Genomic DNA, 18,266 nt, shown 5'->3' on the forward strand with positions numbered 1-18,266 from the left:
TTCCCCCCTGACTCAGCCTCCCAATGGGATTTGAGGCATAAGTGACCAGATCTGGATGTGATTCTGGCAAAAGCGGAAGGTTGGGGGTGTGTCCCCGTGAGAGTGCCTTGCTTCGCAAAGGTTCCGGGCAGCCTTGTGAGGCCAGCGCGTGTAGCGCGTGTGCGGGTCGCTGTTCAGAGCGGCTCTTCTGCTGGCTCGCAGGGTTATACAGGGCTAACTCTGAGATGTGTTGTTCCCGTGTTATCTCGTTGATTGTCACCGCCTGGGACTCACAGATAGGAACTAGCTGTAACAATCACTTCCTTCACGTATGGCTGCTGACACTGCCCCTTGAGTGCAGGACAGCAGACCCCATTCCTCTTCTCCCACTGTCTCCCTGCAGGCCTGTTTCCCATCTGCACAGTGAGGGTGTTGCAGGGAGGCCCTGGCAGAGGCTTGCCCTCTGCTGGCCTGAAAAGATCACAGTTCCGAGACTCCAGCTGCACGAGAGAGAAGCCCCGATTTTCCTGAGCCTGTAACCTGTGCTCTTCTTTCATTGACAGGACCATTTGACTCCATTATTTCATTGCTTTTTTTTTTTTTTTTTTTTTTTTTTTTTTTTTTTTGGTTTTTTGAGACAGGGTTTCTCTGTGTAGCTTTGCGCCTTTCCTGGAACTCGCTTTGTAGACCAGGCTGGCCTCGAACTCACAGAGATCCACCTGCCTCAGCCTCCCGAGTGCTGGGATTAAAGGCGTGCGCCACCACCGCCCGGCGACTCCATTATTTCAACCTGAGCAGCTGGCGCTGTGACAGATGCCGTTGCCCCAGGTGGGAACAGTACAGGGATGCCCTCACTACCCAGCTTACTCATTCCTTCTGGGGAGGCCTGTACTCCCAACCCAGGCTGGGCCACTTCACCTTCCAGGGCTGTGTCTCCTCATCTGAACATGGGTCACTGCCACCCAACCAAGTTTGGCTTCAAGGATGCAGCTGGTCCCTTTGGCACCTGGCTCCCCGGGGCCCTGGGTTGCTATGCACTTGCTGAAGTTCTTAGCTGCTTTCGTAGTCATGACTGTGGTGGAGGATGTTGCTGACCAACAGGAAGACAGTCCACCTCTTGCCACACATATCTATCACCTGGGTACAGAAATCCAGGCAGAGTAAGGCCTGGGAGAGGTGGTGGCGTAGCAGAGCCCATGTTTCGTTTGCTATTGTCCTGCTTTCTGGTTTTTTGTTGGTTTAGTTTTAAGACAGGGTCTCACTTATGTCACCCTGGTTGACCTGGAACTCCCTATGAAGACCAGGCTGGCCTTGAACTCACAGAGATCCGCCTGCCTCTGTCTTCCAAGTGCTGGGTTTAAAGGCGTGCGCCACCACACCCAGCCTACTATTGGTTTTCTGATGACAAAATGGTCACTTACTGTGGGTGGACATGTAGCTAGGGAGAAGCATGTAGTTCAGCATGCAGGGTAGAGTTCAGTCAGACCTTTAGGTGTCAGGGAAGGCCATCTGGGACCCAGGGTCTGGGATACCAAGGCCTGGCATCCTACAGCAGACCCAGCCCAAGGTGAGGCCAGGGAGGCGTGGCTGGTGCTGTGACCACCTAGGGTCTGTATCCCTGGTGGCCATCTCTAGGCCGCTTGGGCTCTTTATCTGCCCTCATCCAGCCATGAGGGCAGGATGGATGCTGACTCATTGGCCTTCATGGGAAATGCTTCCAAATGACATTCTACCCAGAGATGTGGGGCTGGGCCGGGCCTGCCTGGTGAGAGGAAACAAGAGGTGGCGAGGATTAGGGACCGTCCACTCCCCTAGCAGGCCCTCCAGGCTGCCTTTCTCCCTCCTGGATTGGTCCCCAGTTCTCAAAGGAAAAGTGTAGCGCCTGCTTCAAGCCACCTGAGAAGCCTGGGCAGGAGATAAAGGCCAGATGGGGACCTCAGGCATCTGGGGTCCCAGAGGAGAGCAGCCCTGCTTGAGAGCAACAGGTTACCAAGGGGAAGATGAAGGCCTAGCCTCCCAGTGCCTCTGTGCCTTCCCAGCCCATATGGATTCCCACTACTGGAAATCTATGTGAAATGTTTCTCCAGTTGGTGAGCATCAGGTCTGTTTCCAGGCCTTGATGTTCAGCCTGTGAGTGGAGCTGGCCCTGCCGGACTCATGGGGAGGCGTGTGTGTGTGTGTGTGTGTGTGTGTGTGTGTGTGTGTGTGTGTGTGTGTGTGGTGTGTGTATAAGACCCTTTGTAAATTGTTACATCCCTCACTAGCCGCTGGCCATGGCCTTGTTGACTTATCCTGTGGTGGGCTTAGTGTAAGTGGGGCTCTTGGCACCAATGATCAGTGGACCTATGCCCATCCCAGGACCCTCCCCTGCTCCACTTCTCTAGGGCTGCCTACAGCCTTCAGGAGAGCCTGGGCAGGCATTGATCCCTCGTGCCCAGAGAAGGAAAGTGGTTTATCTGAAGTCATCTGGAGGGTTAATGATCAGGAGAGGTCAGAATTACCTCATCCTCCTCAGAAATCCCAGCTCAGATGGAGGCACTGCCACCAGCCACCCCGTCTGGTCCCTCTGTCCATATCTAAGCCCTGTTTGCACATGGATGGGCTGGGGCATGAACCACAAAGGGGAGAATCATTCCATAGTACAGACGGGAAAACTGAGAAGCCTCTGGTGAGAGGCTCTCCTGGTCTATGCAGCAGGGGTCCTTTGCCCTCCTATCATGCCATTCCAGACCTCATTCTCCTTTGTCTCTCCAGGGCCAGCAGTTCCACCGACATGGGGGCACTACCTCAAGGACCCCAGGGCCTCCCCGTTACCGGCCTGCTGCAGATGGCACCCAGAGCTCTCCCAAGAAAGCAAGCCCAGCCACAGCAGGCTCCCACCACTGGCAGCCCAAGGGTGGCCCAGCACCCCGAATGCTACCAGATCCTGGGAGTCCAAGGCCAACCCGAAACACTCGCCTCCGAGCAGAGCTCAGGGCCACCGAGGAGCATCCAAGTCCCTTTGGAATCCCATACTCAAAATTGTCCCAGTCGAAACACCTAAAGGCGAGAGCAGGTGGCAGCCAGTGGGCCCCATCCGACTCTAAGCGCAGGGCCCGAGACCACAAGGAACCCTAGCAGCCGAGCTGGACCCCAGCCCCGCCCCAGAGGGCAGCAGGTGGGGGGTGGGCAGTGTTGACGCTCACCTGGTCAGTGCACCAGTACCAGGTGGCCATGATGGTCAGACCAAAGGTCATCCCAGTCCATGGGAGGTCTCCTGTGGACGGATCCCGGAACATGTGCATGGCGTCTGCTCGCGGCAGATGGCAGGTGGTATTGGGAATGGTCCTGGAGGGGATGGCCTGGGCATATGCCGCCTCCAGCTGCTCATAACCACCGATCTGGTTGAAAGCTGGAGGGTTGGGCAGAATGGGTTGGTTTGGGTGGCCCTGACTCCCTACTGCCCTCATCTCCCAGATAACTTCATGCGTCAAACTGGAGTCCCTACCTCACCTTGCCTGCTCTAGGAAGGGCTGAGGTTTAAAAAAAGAAAAAAAAAGGTGAAATAGAGTATTTTATTTGTATTTAAAGTAACTATTAAATGAGCATTTTGCACATGGGCCCACAGTGTCCTGTTGGCCAGCAGGAGTCATGGCTAGTCTCTGGAAGCCTGCTGGCCTCAGGCTGGGGTTCTCTGCCAGTCTTTGGGCTGGCCCTTCAAGGAGGTGGAAGTGGTTTTCTTGGTATTTGAGTCATCTAGTATTGAAGCCATAGCCTGGGCTTCTGAAGGCTGTGACTTCACCAGAGCTGAGACACCGCTGGCGTTGTGGCCCCTTCCTTCCAAGACACAGGGAAGCGAGGCAGAGGCCCCTCCGAGCCTCATGGTCAGCCTCACAGGTAGGGCCCAGGCCAACGGTCTTTCCTCTGAGTCCAGAACGCGTCCTATCTACCTCAGGGTTGGGTGGTGCAAGGCCAAGGCCTGGCCTGTCTGTCCAGCCTGTGCCTGACCTGGTCCCTGGCCTGCAGTAGCTTCCGGAGACACCGGGGCTGCTACCCTGGGAGGGGCACACCTGGTGGAGGACAACTTCCGGCAGCGCCCCAGGTCCCCTTTCCCAGCAGGGTGTGCGCTAGGAGCCTAGACAGGCCAGAGTGTTTCACCGGGAATCTGTGAGGAGGCCCGGGGGTAGCCTCTGCCACAGGCTCTTAGACTCTGAGCTGAGGCCTCACCTTTAAAGCCACCCACCTGAAGACCTGTCTTTCCTCCCTGCCTCCCCAGCTCTCTCCCTCCCAGGGCATCGGTAGAACTCCCCTGTCTGTCTCTAGACCAGTGTTACCTGTCCAGCACACCTGCTTCCCTGCAGGCTTTCGTCTGGCAGGAGACAGCATCACCTCCTAGGACTCTGCATGACTTTAAGTGCTGGATGAAACACCTTGCAATCTTGTGGTCCTGCTAATTGTGTGCCTGCACAGCTGCCTGCCGTGGGGCGTGCCTAGCCCTGAGGGAGCCTAGTCAGCACCTCACCACTCTGCCCCTATAGGCAGGAGGAAGCAGAGCCCATTGGCCTAGGAAGCCAGCAGGCGGGCAGATCCACTGTGGCTTAACCTAAAGAACTCTTCAGGGTGTTGGGACAGCCCACCCTTGCCCAGTCCCCAGACCTCACCTTTGATTGCCAGGATGACAGCGCCCACCACCATGATGACCGTCTGCAGGGCATCTGTGTAGATCACAGTGGCCAGACCCCCTGCCGGGAACAAGGTTGCCGGAGTAAGTGTCCCATCCCTGAGCCAGGGGAGGCTGCCTGATGAACATGGCCAGAGCTCCTGGTGGGTCTGCTGTCCTTGGGGGTGGGGGAGCACCAGAGCACCTAAGCGTTTCGCCAGGCCCCCCATCCCCATCTGATCACCTGTGAACTGGCTACTCCCAGGGGCTCCCCATGCGGCGGGAACGGTTCCCCTGCCGGTATCCCAGGCTCCTTGTTCCTGCTGAGCTCCCGGGAACCGTACCTGCGATGGTGTACAGGGCCGTGATGACGAGCGTAAGGATGGTGGACAGGTAGAAATTCCAGCCCAGGCAGATGTGAACAAACAGGGCTCCTGCATACAGGTCAATCTGAGGAAGGCAGAGTTGGGCAGGAGTCAGGCCTTGTAGTGAGGTACAGGGCTCAGAGTTCGGGTGCTGTACTCACTGACTTCGTGACCTGGCCTCAGCCATCTTCGAGGGTGGATGTCCCAGGGAAGAGGAATAGAGACCACACACACACACACACACACACACACACGGACTGTGCATCACCTGGTGGGGTGATTGAGGGTGGGAGAGAGAACTGGCTGTGGACAGCTGTGTGTCATGTTCAGATGTATGGCGGATGTTACTGTCACAATAAAATTCAAAGTGGCCAGAGCCCACCAGATAGCAGTGTTGTCATTGAATTTGGCCCCTACCCAGGGCATGCAAAAGAGCTTTGTCCCCTTAATTCTGTGAGGGACCGTGACCAGGAGGCGTCCAAGAGGAAGTCCTCCAGAGACTCAAACTGAGCCCCAGAAATAACTGGAAACAGTGCAGAAGACGATCTTGTTGCCCTTCAGCGGAGTTCACCTGAAGAGAGGTGTGCCAAAGGCTGGTCCCAGGGCGGTGGGCGGGGGACCTCCGCCAGCTGGGACCTGAGCAAGTAGAGCCCAGGCTTTAGGACCAGGACTGGGGGAATGGGCTCTACCCTGTCCACTCTCGTTTCCAAACCTGCCCTTCTGTGTTGAGTGAGCCATGGGGGGACAACCCAAGTGCCGCCTTTGGGACCAATAGGTCCCTGAGAAGGTGCAGGGCCATGGGTCACCCTAACCTGCAGTTGAATGGATCCAGTTGGCACAAAGCCCAGCCTTCCTGAGGCCCAGGAGCGGTGAGTCCCAGACCCTTTGAACTCCCTCAGGGCCTGGCTGTTAGAGCAGTCAGCCTGGCCCTAGGTGCCATGATCTAGTCCCCAGGTACATCTAGGATGGTACAGATGTCGGAGGGGAATCCAGTTCAATGACCCTGTTCCTTAACACCTCCCCACACACTTCCCTTATGTCTCTCCCGAAGCCTTTCCCGTATGCTCCTGCCCCCATCCACGCCTCTCATCTCTACCTCCTCTGCCATGTTACACACAGCACCAACGCCATATTCTTTTTCTTATGCCCAGGCCCCCTCACCCCTCTCCCTGCTGGCTCCTTTCTGCATTTGAGAGATCTACCCATCTGGAAACTAATCTGGTGTTTTCAGCTAACTACTGATGCTTTCATTTGGGCCCTCGGCTTTGGGGGTGTGTGTGTAGGGGGAGGAGAGTGGGAGGGGAAAGACAAGGGAGAGGTCAGCCTTCAGCTTGAGTAGACATGCTACGTGTCAGAGGCGAAAGACCCTGCTTAGTGTGACTGGAGAGGGAAGAGACTCTTTAAAGCCAGGCCCCTTCCAGAGATCCACCCCTGGCATTGCCAGGTGAGGCTTGGCCAGAAGTGAGAGTGCGTCTGGGAGAGCCGGCTATTCCCAGAGTGCCCTGCCTGGCTGTTGCCCAGCGGCTCACTTCCAGCACTGTGCTGCCTCTAGGCTTCTAGCTTCCCGGGCCTGGGATGGTCTGCTCTCTGCTTCTCCCCTGCCGGGCTCCCCGTCCTGACCCACACCTTCTCCGTGGTTGGCCTCCCTGCCTTCCCCGCCTCCTACCAGAGCAGCTGAAAAGGGGTTGGGAGGCCAGAGGCAGAGAGGTTTGGGGTAGGGCTCTGGTCATCATCCAGGAGGAATTCCACTGTCCCCGGAGAGACCCAGGGAGGAGCTGCAGGCGCTGGTGAGCCTGCCTGAACCCCAGCTGCCCAGCCTAAGCGTCCACCTCGTACTAACAGAAGCTAATGCTGTGAGGACATGGGGCTGTCCTCGGTGGCCCAGTCCTGCACCTTCTGAGCAGGTCACCTCCTCCTGGGTCATCACGGTCCTTTCTGTTAAGTAGGGCATCAGGTGCGGGACAGACTTAACGTTTCCGGCATCACTCAGGCATCCCTGCGGCCCTCACCGCCCGCCACCCACTAGCCTAACATGAGAGGTCCAGAAGATGGGGACCCTCCCTGGGACTTCCTGACTGTTGTGCGGCCTTTTGTTAGTGATCTGCGGGAAGCCGCAGAGTCTAATTCCCCAAAGACACAGGTCGGGGGTGGAGGCCAAGAGAGGGGAGGAACTTGGCTATCATGGCAAAACCCAGAGACGCTGCCTAAAGGACGGCACTAGGCATCCTCATCCTAAAGGGAGGGCCGCTCTCAGGCCTGAGCAAGCCAGGCCTCTGCTGCTGCTGCTGCTGCCGGTTCTGACCGGCCCACACTCACCGGATCACAGGCTCCTTTACCCCCTTCCTCAGCAACACTGCCATGCCCTGCCGAGCTCTCTACAGGGATTCCTTGCCAACTCTTGTGCCCGGCTGGTTCTCTGAGCCCTGTTGTCCCAGGAAGCCCTTACCGTCTTGCCTGCCTCGATCATGGATCCATGTCTGGGTGCCAGGCACGTTCTGAGTGTCACACATGCCTGTTATGGTTCCTCTAACGCTCGCAGCCCCTAATTGACGATTGTCGACATGGGACAGCAGTTACGTTGTTAAGGTCCCATGGTCCCAGGAAGCAGACGAGGCCATCTTTTCCTGCTGTGGGACCCTGGGCCTTCAAGCTTCTGGGGTTCCCCAAGGAGCTCAGTGTTGAGCTCAGTGCCGCCCCCCTGCCTCACAACTCACCCTGAGCTCACTGGACGGGAGGGTGAGAAATGGGGAGGGGGCAGCTGCAGGGGCAGCGCCACTGGGCTCCCTGCCCGGAGCCGAAGCACCCGTGTTTCCAAAGGGGCCTCGCTCCGTCTCCACCTGAAGGAAATGGGCCCCTCACGCGTGTCCCAGGAGCTGACGGCGGCTGGGGGTCTGTGCCTGCTCCTCGCCGTCCTTCCCCCTTTCTCTCTGTGTTCGGTACTCGTGGAACAGCACAGAATCTCTGTGAGCCCTCCGGGGTCGCCTATGCTCCCTATCTAGGGCTATCTCAGGTCGGGGTACGGTGGCTCAGAAGAGGACTGCTTGGCTTTGCCACACTCTGCCTCTCACCACCGCTGCCACTCAGGGCTCTTTCCAAATGCCCATCCCGTTTTCCCTCCCTGCCCCTTGCCGGCCCTGCCGCCCTGCCTGTGCTTACCTATGCGAGGAGAAAAAGAGGTGCCCAAAGCTGCTGGGCAGGGCACTAGGGCTCCCAGGCCCCAGCCGGCTCCCTGTTTCTTTTCCTCCCTCCCTCCCTCCCTTCTTTGCTTTTATTATTTTGTTTTTGTTTTTTTGAGACAGGGTTTCTCTGTGTAGGTCCAGCTGTCCTGGAACTCGCTCTGTAGACCAGGCTGGCCTCGAACTCACGGAAATCCGCCTGCCTCTGCCTTCCGAGTGCTGGGATTAACGGCTCACGCCACCGCTGCTGCCCGCTGGCTCTCCTGTTTCTATTTCCACCTCTACGATTGCTTCCTCACTAGGATTCTGCTGCTCTGTCTGTGCACAGGGTCTGTCTGGAAAGTGCATTCGGGGTTGGCCTGCTCACCCACACCCAAACACAGGGTGGGCACATGGTAAGTGGCTTGTTTCCCTCGATCAGGGAATGGCATTGAAGTCTGCCGGCCAAACCTATCCTATCCCATGGTACTGGTGTCCATGGTTGGCAGAGCTGGGTCAGGACAGAGACTGTGATGTCCAAGGCTGAAGTAATTTACCCTCCAGACCCCACTGGGTTACAAAAAAAAAGAGCCAATTCCTGGCTGTTATCTCCTTCCATCCTATGGGCAGTGTGGGCACTGGGCTTATCAATGAAGAGAGATAGAGATGGAGAATACACTCTTTCTATTCTTTTTTTGGTTTGTTCGAGACAGGGTAGCCCTGGCTGTCCTGGAACTCTCTATGTAGACCAGGCTAGCCTGGAGCTCAGAGATCCGACTGTCTCTGCCTCCTGCGTGCTGGGATTAAATTCGTGTGCCACCACTGCCTGGTGAGAATACACTCTCGTTTGATTTACAGAGACAGGATCTTACTCTGTAACCTAGACTGGCCTTGAATTCATAGCAATCCTCCTGCCTCAGCCTTTCAGATGCTGGGATTACAGGGATGAATGAGTCACTACACTCGGCTATGACTTTCTAAGTCGATTATTCAAAATCCCAGAAAATGTTGAGGCTGTGAGGAAAGAGGGAGAGAAAATAAAGGGGTTAGATCTGCAGGCATAAGGGTAAAGGAGGAGAGATTTGAGAGCCCAGAGAGGTAAGGCGCAGCATGCAGAGGTAAGGGACGAGCGTGTGTTGGGGGACCCTAGCGAGTGCAGAGCCTTGAGGCAGAAACTTGCCTGGTGTTTGTGGAAGTGCATGGGAGCCAATATGGCTGACGTGCGGCGTGCAGTTCTGGGGAGAGGGAGAGGGAATGTCAGCGAGGTAGCATGAGTGGTATGATGGGTCGCCAATGGGCCACCGTGAGCCTGTACTGAGGGGCATGTGACGTCACACTTCGCTTCCCCGTTTCCGGAAGCCCAGAGATGGAACTGCACTGGACTCTGGGCTCTGAGCACTGGCGGTGATTTTCCACACCTGCTGTGGCAGATCTCCTGTACGCTGGTGCTCCTGTCTGAACAATAGCAGCAGGAGGGCCCTGTGACCTCTGCCTGGACAAGCTGTTCAGGCGAGCAGGGCGTTCCTGGGCTCTGTGTCTGGGCCTACCGTGGCCCACGCACTTCAAATAGCTCCACTCCGAAGCCAAGACCCAGGGCGGGCCCAGCCTCTCCCAAACCAAGCGCAGCAATTAGTGCCTCCTCCCGCTTCCCCTCAGCCTCTGCAGGCAGCCAGCCTGGTGCTGAGGCAAGGCCTTGACGTGACTGCTCCCCATTTACAGCTGGTAACTCGGAGTCACCCACACAGGCAGAGTCTGAAGCCACATCCTGGCTGTTGTGGTTCTGACAGAGACCTGGATCTTAGCTGACCTTGGCCTAGTCACCGCGACCTTGGTGAGGGACTCACCGGATGCTGGATGGGCTTGTCTCTCAGGCCCCTCCTAGGTACAGGGTTTCCCTCTGCCCTCTGAAGTCCTGCCCAGTGGCTCACTTGGAGTCTCCAAGCGTGAGGCCTTAGATGGGAAAGGAGCCACCCCATTTGGTCCATTCAATGTCCTTCTCCCCCAGCTTAACTGAGAGATTCCCCCCCCTGCTGGTAATGGCCGGGGTACCCCCTGCTGGTAACCCACCAATTCTGGGGCTCTTGGCCCTCTCACAGCCTAAGGCTGCGGTCTCCTGTCCCTCCAGAGCAGTCTGTCCGTCTGAGAGCCATGGGTGGCACTTGACTGTCGTTGTGAATGTTAGACTATGCCCGCCAGTGTGCCTGGGTCCCCCTACTTCTCATGGCCAGCCTAGCTTCTCCTCACAGGCTTCTCCCCCAAAGGCGTTCCTAGTGATGGCCTCCATCTCTTTCCTTGGCACCCCCTAACTATCACATCCCTTTCCCCACCGAGGCCCGGTCCCATCCCTTCCTCACTGGAGCCCCGGGGTTGTCTGTCTTGTGTATCCTTCCACCCCACCCCCCCATACACACACACACACACACACACACACACACACACACACACAGAGTGGGTCCTGGGCAGGCCGGGATCAGGCCTCTGCCTGGCTTCCAGGAGGCAGGTTTTGAGAGAAATGGGGTGGGGGTCAGAGGGTAGCAGGAGGGGGACAGTGAAACTCAAGGCCAGGCCCCTCCAATTGGAAAGGAATCCCCAAAGAGAGAAAACCTGTCATGATTCTCTGGGAGCATCTAGAAAGGGCTGTGGTATGATGTTGCTGATGCCGTGGGAAATAGCATCCACCTCTCTGGGTCCTGAGAACTGGCTAGGCTGCCTCCATAGGAGGCAGAAGACTAGGCTGGTCAAACTCCCTCAGTCACTGACTCTTGCTCAAGCTCCTCTCAGGAGCCTGCAGCTGATGGAGGCCAGGCAATCCTGAGGAATTGTAATGGGCCTACCACAAAGCGGACCTTCCCTCCAACCTCAGGTTCCCTAGCTCTAAAACCAGGTGCTTGCAACAGACAGGCCCCGCGTTCCTCCTGGAAGGAGGAACTGGAAGTTCCGCACTGGAAGTGGGCTTGATATTTCCAGAGCCCGTTCCTAAGAGAAAGTTGTAGGCAGGCTGGGGACCCAGTTAGACTTAGAGCGAGGAACTGGCAGACACCATGAGGCCTTTGGCTCCCTCTAGTGGTGAATCCTGGCTGCTCCCCCAACACACCCCAGGGTTTCTCTCTGTTTAACCGCTCTGACTATCCTGGAACTCTCTGTAGACCAGGTTGGCCTCCAACTCAGAGATCCGCCTGCCTCTGCCTCCTGAGTGCTGGGATTAAAGGCGTGTGCCACCACCGCCCAGCACAACTCACCGATATCTTGGTGAAGACAGACAGGAGCAGGGACAGGACAGACAGGTACATGCGTATGCGCTGGCCGCCGAAGCGCTTCTGGATGTATTCAGGCAAGGTGACAATCTGGGGAGGCAGAGGGCTTGAGAGCTAAGTGTTCTCAAGGGGATGAGGTGAGTATCGGGGGGAGGGCCGGCCCACCCCAGGGCTCTTCGGAAGCCAAGCCCTGCTCCTAGAGGCACAGAAGCATCAGGAAAGAGAATTGCCGAGACTCGGCGAATGCAGGGCTGAGGCTGGGAGAACAGAGTCTCAGATGGTGGCGGACCAATGGCACGTGACAGTCATGGTCAGAGGGGCCGGCTTTAATGGTTTGACAGAAATGTTAGTCAAACCTAGCCCTGTGACATGAGGCCCCCGAGGTCCTGCCTGCCCTGGCAGCTTGGTGAGGGTCCAGCCTCTGCCATGGCCCCGGGAAAAGACTCACCTCTGAAGATATGTAGATGGGTACAAACACCCATGCCAGCGCCAAAAGCACATACGTGGCCTGTGGGGGCAGAGGTGGGAGAGGGCTGTGAGCTCAGTCCCCCAAAGCCCTTCCCTGGCCCACAGCCAGGTGTGGTAGAGACGAGCGTGCTGAGGCTACCCCAGCCCTCCTGCCTCGCTGGAAGAAGCTGGACACTTCTCCCCCCATGGGCCTCTCTGGACAGTGGGGCCACCCAGCACGTCTGTGTCTGCAGACCAGCTTGTCCCGGAATGCTGCGCGCACCCCCCCAGCCTGGCAGACCCTGGCTGATCCACATTGCTGGGAGCCACCGTATCCAGGGGCCTGTCCGTATGGCTGTGCCCTCTGCTCTGGCCCTCCCACAGGCTGTGCCCATCCTCGGAGGCTCACATTCCACTCAAAACCTGCCACAGCCAGGCCTCCAGCTGCACCTGAGCCTGCCAGCCCTACGAAGAGGCCGGAGCCCTCGCTGCTTGCGAAGAGTGAAGCTCCGATCTGCAGAGGGAAGAAGAGCGGTCATTGTGAGCCAGGGCATCAACCCCACCTGACCCAGAAACACCTCCTCCGATCTGGCAGTCTAAGGGGGAGGGGAGGGCACACCCTCTTCACATATGAGGAGCCCGGGCAAGTTGGGGTACCCATAGCTAAGAAATAGAATTTTCAGACTCCAAAGCCCTTTCCAGAACTTTGAGCAGTTTGTCCCTACACTTGGGGGTCTCCTCCAGCCCAGGCCTATCCCCTTGAGAGGTGACCCCAGGGATGCAGCTGCTGGCTGAAGCCAGCCCTGTGGACAAAGGAGAGGTGAACTAACTCACCGGCCACCAAGTCATGTCCCGGCCTGCCAGGAAGTAGCCACTCACTGTGTTCTTTCTGGCTCGGCAAGCAGACTGCAAGAACAGCAAAGGAAGAGACTCATCACATGCGGGCTGCTGCTGCCTCCAGCCAAATGCCTCGCAGCTCCTCCATACTCTGAGCATGGCAATGCCGCGTGACCCGCAAAGACGTGAGAACATGTCCACACACAGGCACGTAGAATGTTCTCAGTAGCATTATCCAAAATAGCCCAAAGTGGAAACCACTCAAAGTCCACCAGTTGATGAATAAAATGGGGCAAATCCATACATGGAATATTACTCAGCCAGCAAAAGAGACACCATTATCCTGCAGCCAGTTCATTTTCTGTGTCACAGTTGGCCTGTATTCCTTTCCTAAGACAGAATGACTGTTCCTATTGGTCAAGCAAGAGGGGTTGGGTCTTAACAGACAGGCTAAAAAGGCAACACACACTCTAAGCAGCTGTCCACTCCAAAGGGACTGTCCTTGTAAGGCAGAGGACGGAGGCAGGGCAGGAGAACAATGGAGGGTAACCTTGGGTTACCTCGGGTTTCTGGTGCAGGGGGAGCTGTATTTACTATTCCGATGGACACTTGCCCGTTTGGGCAGGCAGTGGTGCCTCTTCCAGCCCGCTGTCTTGGGGGGTCTGGGAAGCAGTGACTTTGACACTGGGCAAGTGAGACCGTAGTGTGACGGGTTCCATGTGTTAGGATCTCTGTTTTTGTTTTATGTGTTTGGGGGTTCGGCCTGCATGTACGTCTGTGCACCGTGTGCATGCCTGGTGCTTTCAGGGGCCAGAAGATGGTGTCTGATCTTCTGGAACTGGAGTTACGGATGGTTGTGATCCACCACGTGGCTCGGGATTGAACCCAGGTCCCCTGGAGGGGCATCAAGTGCTCTTAACCACTGAGCCATCTCTCCAGCCCCGTGACTGGCTCCATTTCGACTCTCAGCCTGGCCTGTTGGGACCTCATGTGCTCTAAAACGATGGTCTTAAGCAGGGCGGTGGTGGCGCACACATTTAATCCCAGCACTCGGGAGGCAGAGCCAGGCAGATCTCTGTGAGTTCGAGGCCAGCCTGGTCAACAGAGTGAGTTCCAGGACAAGCACCAAAACTACACAGAGAAACCCTGTCTCAAAAAACCAATAAATAAATAAATGAATAAATAAATAAATAAGTAAATAAGCAAACAAATAAATAAAAAATAAAAACAATGGTCTCTGCCACTTGTGTATGTAACGGCTCCCCAACATCAAACCTTCAGCATCAGAATTACTTACAGTCATCATCACTTTGAACATCTGATCTAAACTCACTATTCAGACTTGCTGCTGGAGCTTCGTGATCACGTTTCTCTTTTTTTTAGTGTGTGTATGTGTGTGTGTGTATGTGTGTGTGCATGTGTGTATGTGCGTGTGTGTGTGCATGTGTGTATGTGTGTGTGCATGTGTGTATGTGCGTGTGTGTGTGCATGTGTGCATGTGTGTGTGCGCATGTGTGTATGTGCATGTGTATGTGTGTGCATGTGTGTATGTGTGTGCATGTGTGTATGTGTGTGTGCATGTGTGTGTGCATGTGTGCATGTGTATGTGTGTGTATGTGTGTGTGCGTGTGTGTATGTTTGTGTATATGTGTGCCATAGTGCATGTGTGAAGGTCAGAGGACAACCTCTGGTGTCCATCCCCGTCTCCCATTTTGTTTAAGACAGGGTCTCTTGCTGTGCCGCACCACGTACACCAGCTAGCTGGCCCATGGCTTCTGGGATCCTCCTGCTTGCCTCCCACTCCTTGCCATAGCAGCCTTGGTCTCACGGGTGTGTGCTTAAACGGGTCCTGGGGTTTTGAACCCAGGCCCTCACGCTTGCAGAGCACCTGCTTTACCTGTCGAGCTGTCTCCCCAGCCTGTCATTGTCACTCATCCCAAGTGATGCTCAGTGCATGGCTATATGCAAATGCTGGAAACTTCTAGAAAGGACAGAGACCACGAGTGTGACTCTCGGGAGAACAGCACCAAGATGTGTGCACTTTAGCTAGGACGGGGTTTCATGAACCAAATCAAAGAGGCTGGTAGGGAGCCTGTGCCTTGTAACCAGTGGTCAGCTCCTTCACCCAGGCCTCTCAGCCTCTATGATCTCCCTGGCACACGAGCCTGAGCACAAAAACTATGGGCACCAGTTGTGGACTCCTCTCTGCTTCCGAGGCAGGCAGAGAGCCAGCCCATTGCAACGCCAGGAACTGGTGAGCTTGAAGTGGGGGTGGGGCGGGCTGCACAGTCCTGGGCACAGTTGTTAGACCGCTGCTGAGGGCGTCGCTGGGGACTGAAGGTGCTGAGGCCATCCGCACAGGGTGGGAGGGGGCACAGGGTGGGGGGGGGGCACAGGTGGGTCGTCTGTACAGGGTGGGCACAGGGTGGGCACAGGGTGGGCCGTCTGCACAGGGTGGGCACAGGGTGGGCCGTCCGCACAGGGTGGGCACAGGGTGGGCAGAGGGTGGGCCGTCCACACAGGGTGGGCACAGGGTGGGCACAGGGTGGGCCGTCTGCACAGGGTGGGCACAAGGTGGGTCGTCCGCACAGGGTGGGCACAGGGTGGGTCGTCCGCACAGGGTGGGCACAGGGTGGGTACACGGTGGGCACAGGGTGGGCCGTCCGCACAGGGCAGCTCTGCTGGTTTGATCTCCCCAGAAACAGGCTGTTTTCCTTGCTGTTCCTCAGCTCACTGGAGCCACACCAGCTCTGTCCTGCAGGAGCCTTTCCTAGGATCTGAAATCCTCCCCACAGAGCTTAATCATTTCTAGCTTTTGATTTGGAGGGAGAGACTGGCAAGTCTTCTGTTCACTCGAACACTTACAGGCCAAGGCAGGTTACTAATTAGCCTCATTTTGGCACCTTGTCTTTCGAGAAATAGGGAGGCCTGAGGGAGGAGAGATGCCAGGACCATCCGGGCAGCGGAGCAGTTGGAGTCTAAGCTCCCTGTCCTATAAAGACATGGCACACCCAAATGGTTACCTTGGTAATATCAAAGGTTACAGATCTCCACAGAAGGTAGAATACTGATAAGAAAGTTTGAGATATTGTGCCAGTTAGCAAAACGTGACACAGAGAGTTAGAGCACGCACCTGTGGCAATGGCACCCAGGATATGCTCAGTGCAGGGCTCAAACATCACCTTGTAGCCGGGCGGTGGTGGCGCACACCTTTAATCCCAGTACTCGGGAGGCAGAGGCAGGAGGATTTCTGTGAGTTCGAGGCCAGCCTGGTCTACAGAGTGAGTTCTAGGATAAGGCGCAAAGCTACACAGAGAAACCCTGTCTCGAAAAACCAAAAAACAAAAACATAAACAAAAAAAGGAATGTGAACAAGCCATGGGGAGGAGCCGGCAAGCAGCACCGTCCATGGCCTCTGCATCAGCTCCTGTCTCCAGGTCCTGCCCTGCTTCAGTCCCTGCCTTGACTTCCTCAGTACTGGGTTCTGACCCGAGAGCTATACGATGAAATAAACTTCTCCTCCTCCCAAGTTGCTTTTGTTCATGGTGTTCTATCAGAGCAATAGAAACCCTAAGACAACCACCACCATCATTATCATCATTGCCATCACCATCACCATCATTACCACCATCACCATCACCATCATTACCTCCATCACCATCATTACCACCATCACCATCATTACCACCATCACCATCATTACCTCCATCACCATCACCATCATTACCTCCATCACCATCACCATCATTACCATCATACCATCATCACCATCACATCATTACCACATCACATCATTACCATCACATCACCATCATTACCTCCATCACCACCACCATCATTACCTCCATCACCATCATCATTACCATCCATCACCATCATTACCTCCATCACCATCATCATCATTACCACCATCACCATCATTACCACCATCACCATCATTACCACCATCACCATCACCCATCACATCACCTCCATCACCATCATCACCTCCATCACAATCACCATCATTACCTCCATCACTACCACCATCATTACCACCATCACCATCACCATCATTACCTCCATCACCACCACCATTACCTCCATCACCATCATTACCTCCATCACCATCATTACCTCCATCACCATCATTACCTCCATCACCATCATTACCTCCATCACATCACCATCATTACCTCACCATCAATCCATCACCATCATTACCTCCATCAACATCACCATCATTACCTACCATCACCATCACCATCACATCACCACCATCATTATCATCATTGCCATCACCACCACCATCATTACCTCCATCACCATTACCACCATCATTACCTCCATCACCATCATTACCTCTATCACCATTACCACTACCATCACCTCCATCACCATTACCACCTTTGAAACCTCACTATTGCCATCACTACCATTACACCATCCACACTTTGCCCATGTCGCTAACCACTACAGTCCTGCTGGCACTAGCACCTACCACAGATCCAGTGGTGGCATCGGGGTGGTGTCTTCCCCGGGCCTCACTGGCAGCTCTCACCCTGGGAAGTAGACACTGTCACCACCCTACAACACTGAGCGAACACGACAGTCACCCGCTCCCCAGGCTCGTATCTTGGGCCAGGGGTTACAGAAGGAAAGAAAGGTCATGATTCTCCTGTGGAGAAGGAACCTCGGGGCGCCAAGGCTGAGGCAGGACTCGACCTAAACATGGTGCAGTGAGGCGGGGCACGGCTGGCTAGTTACACTCCCTCCCACGAAGGAGTGCCTTGCAGACTGGCACTCAGGTGGTGCCAAGGAGGGCCCGCTTGCACTCTGCGGACCCCCGGGGAAGTCTAAAACCCATCGCTTTGGCTTCTCATCTGCACACAGCCTGGCCTTCCAGGGGCTGGGGGTGGGGTGGGGACGGGACCCAGGAAAGGACCTGAAAACTACCCTGCAGTGTCGGTGGATCTGCTGCTGGGTCCAATCATCTGCCTGTCATATCAAGGGAGGGAAACTGAGCTCAGGAGTGACTGAGCAGGGCAGGACAACCAGGAGCTTCCAGGCCCGAGCCCCCTCCTGGGAACCTCTGGATTCCGCACCCAGCCTCTGGGCACAGCTAGGGAATCACCACAATTCTAGTGTTCATGCAGCAGCAGGCCAGAGACCCGTGCGGACACTGCGGGATGTGCTGGCCCCAGTTCTACCCCGAGAGCCCCGTGGGCCACTGCAGGTTCTTACCCACACGCCCACGGCCACATTCAAGGCGAAATAGACAGCGATGACGATGATGTCGGTGACACTCAGCTGGGGGCCTGGAGCAGGGAGGTCTCCGGTGGAGTTGGCAGCTGCCATCCTGCCGCAAACACCACTCTGAGCCCGGGGACTGAGGAGACGCGAGGTCTCGAAGGGCTTTCTGAGCAGAATTAATTGATCATTAAACCAAGTGAGACAGTGGCATCTCCGGCCCACGATGTGGCTGCGTGCAGAGGGACTGATTCAGAGAGCAGATGTATCCCGCTTTGCACCCCAATGGCAGGTGACTCCCAGAGGGCAGAAACTGGGGTGATCCAGGAGAAGCGAGGGCGGGGGATAGGGACCTTCTTAA

General features: G+C 56.0%; 2 protein-coding genes across 2 annotated transcripts in view; one reads left to right on the plus strand and one right to left on the minus strand.

Moving 5' to 3' along the window:
* Fam83g (family with sequence similarity 83 member G) overlaps positions 1-5,364 on the plus strand; it is a 26,818-nt gene extending 21,454 nt beyond the window's left edge. The window contains 1 exon segment of the mRNA XM_028857086.2: positions 2,734-5,364. Coding sequence (XP_028712919.2) covers positions 2,734-3,096 — 363 coding nt within the window. The 3' untranslated portion in view covers positions 3,097-5,364.
* Positions 3,076-18,067, minus strand: Slc5a10 (solute carrier family 5 member 10). Its single transcript, XM_037200760.1, has 8 exons — positions 17,900-18,067; positions 12,674-12,745; positions 12,249-12,353; positions 11,841-11,900; positions 11,378-11,482; positions 4,963-5,068; positions 4,620-4,700; positions 3,076-3,370 (listed from the first exon to the last, which is right to left on the minus strand). Exons 1-8 carry the CDS (start codon positions 18,011-18,013, stop codon positions 3,093-3,095), a joined length of 921 nt encoding a protein of 306 aa, XP_037056655.1. The 5' UTR covers positions 18,014-18,067; the 3' UTR covers positions 3,076-3,092.
* Positions 18,068-18,266: the final 199 nt, after the last annotated feature.

This window comes from Peromyscus leucopus, chromosome 8b, assembly GCF_004664715.2.
Source record: "Peromyscus leucopus breed LL Stock chromosome 8b, UCI_PerLeu_2.1, whole genome shotgun sequence".
NCBI lineage: Eukaryota > Metazoa > Chordata > Mammalia > Rodentia > Cricetidae > Peromyscus > Peromyscus leucopus.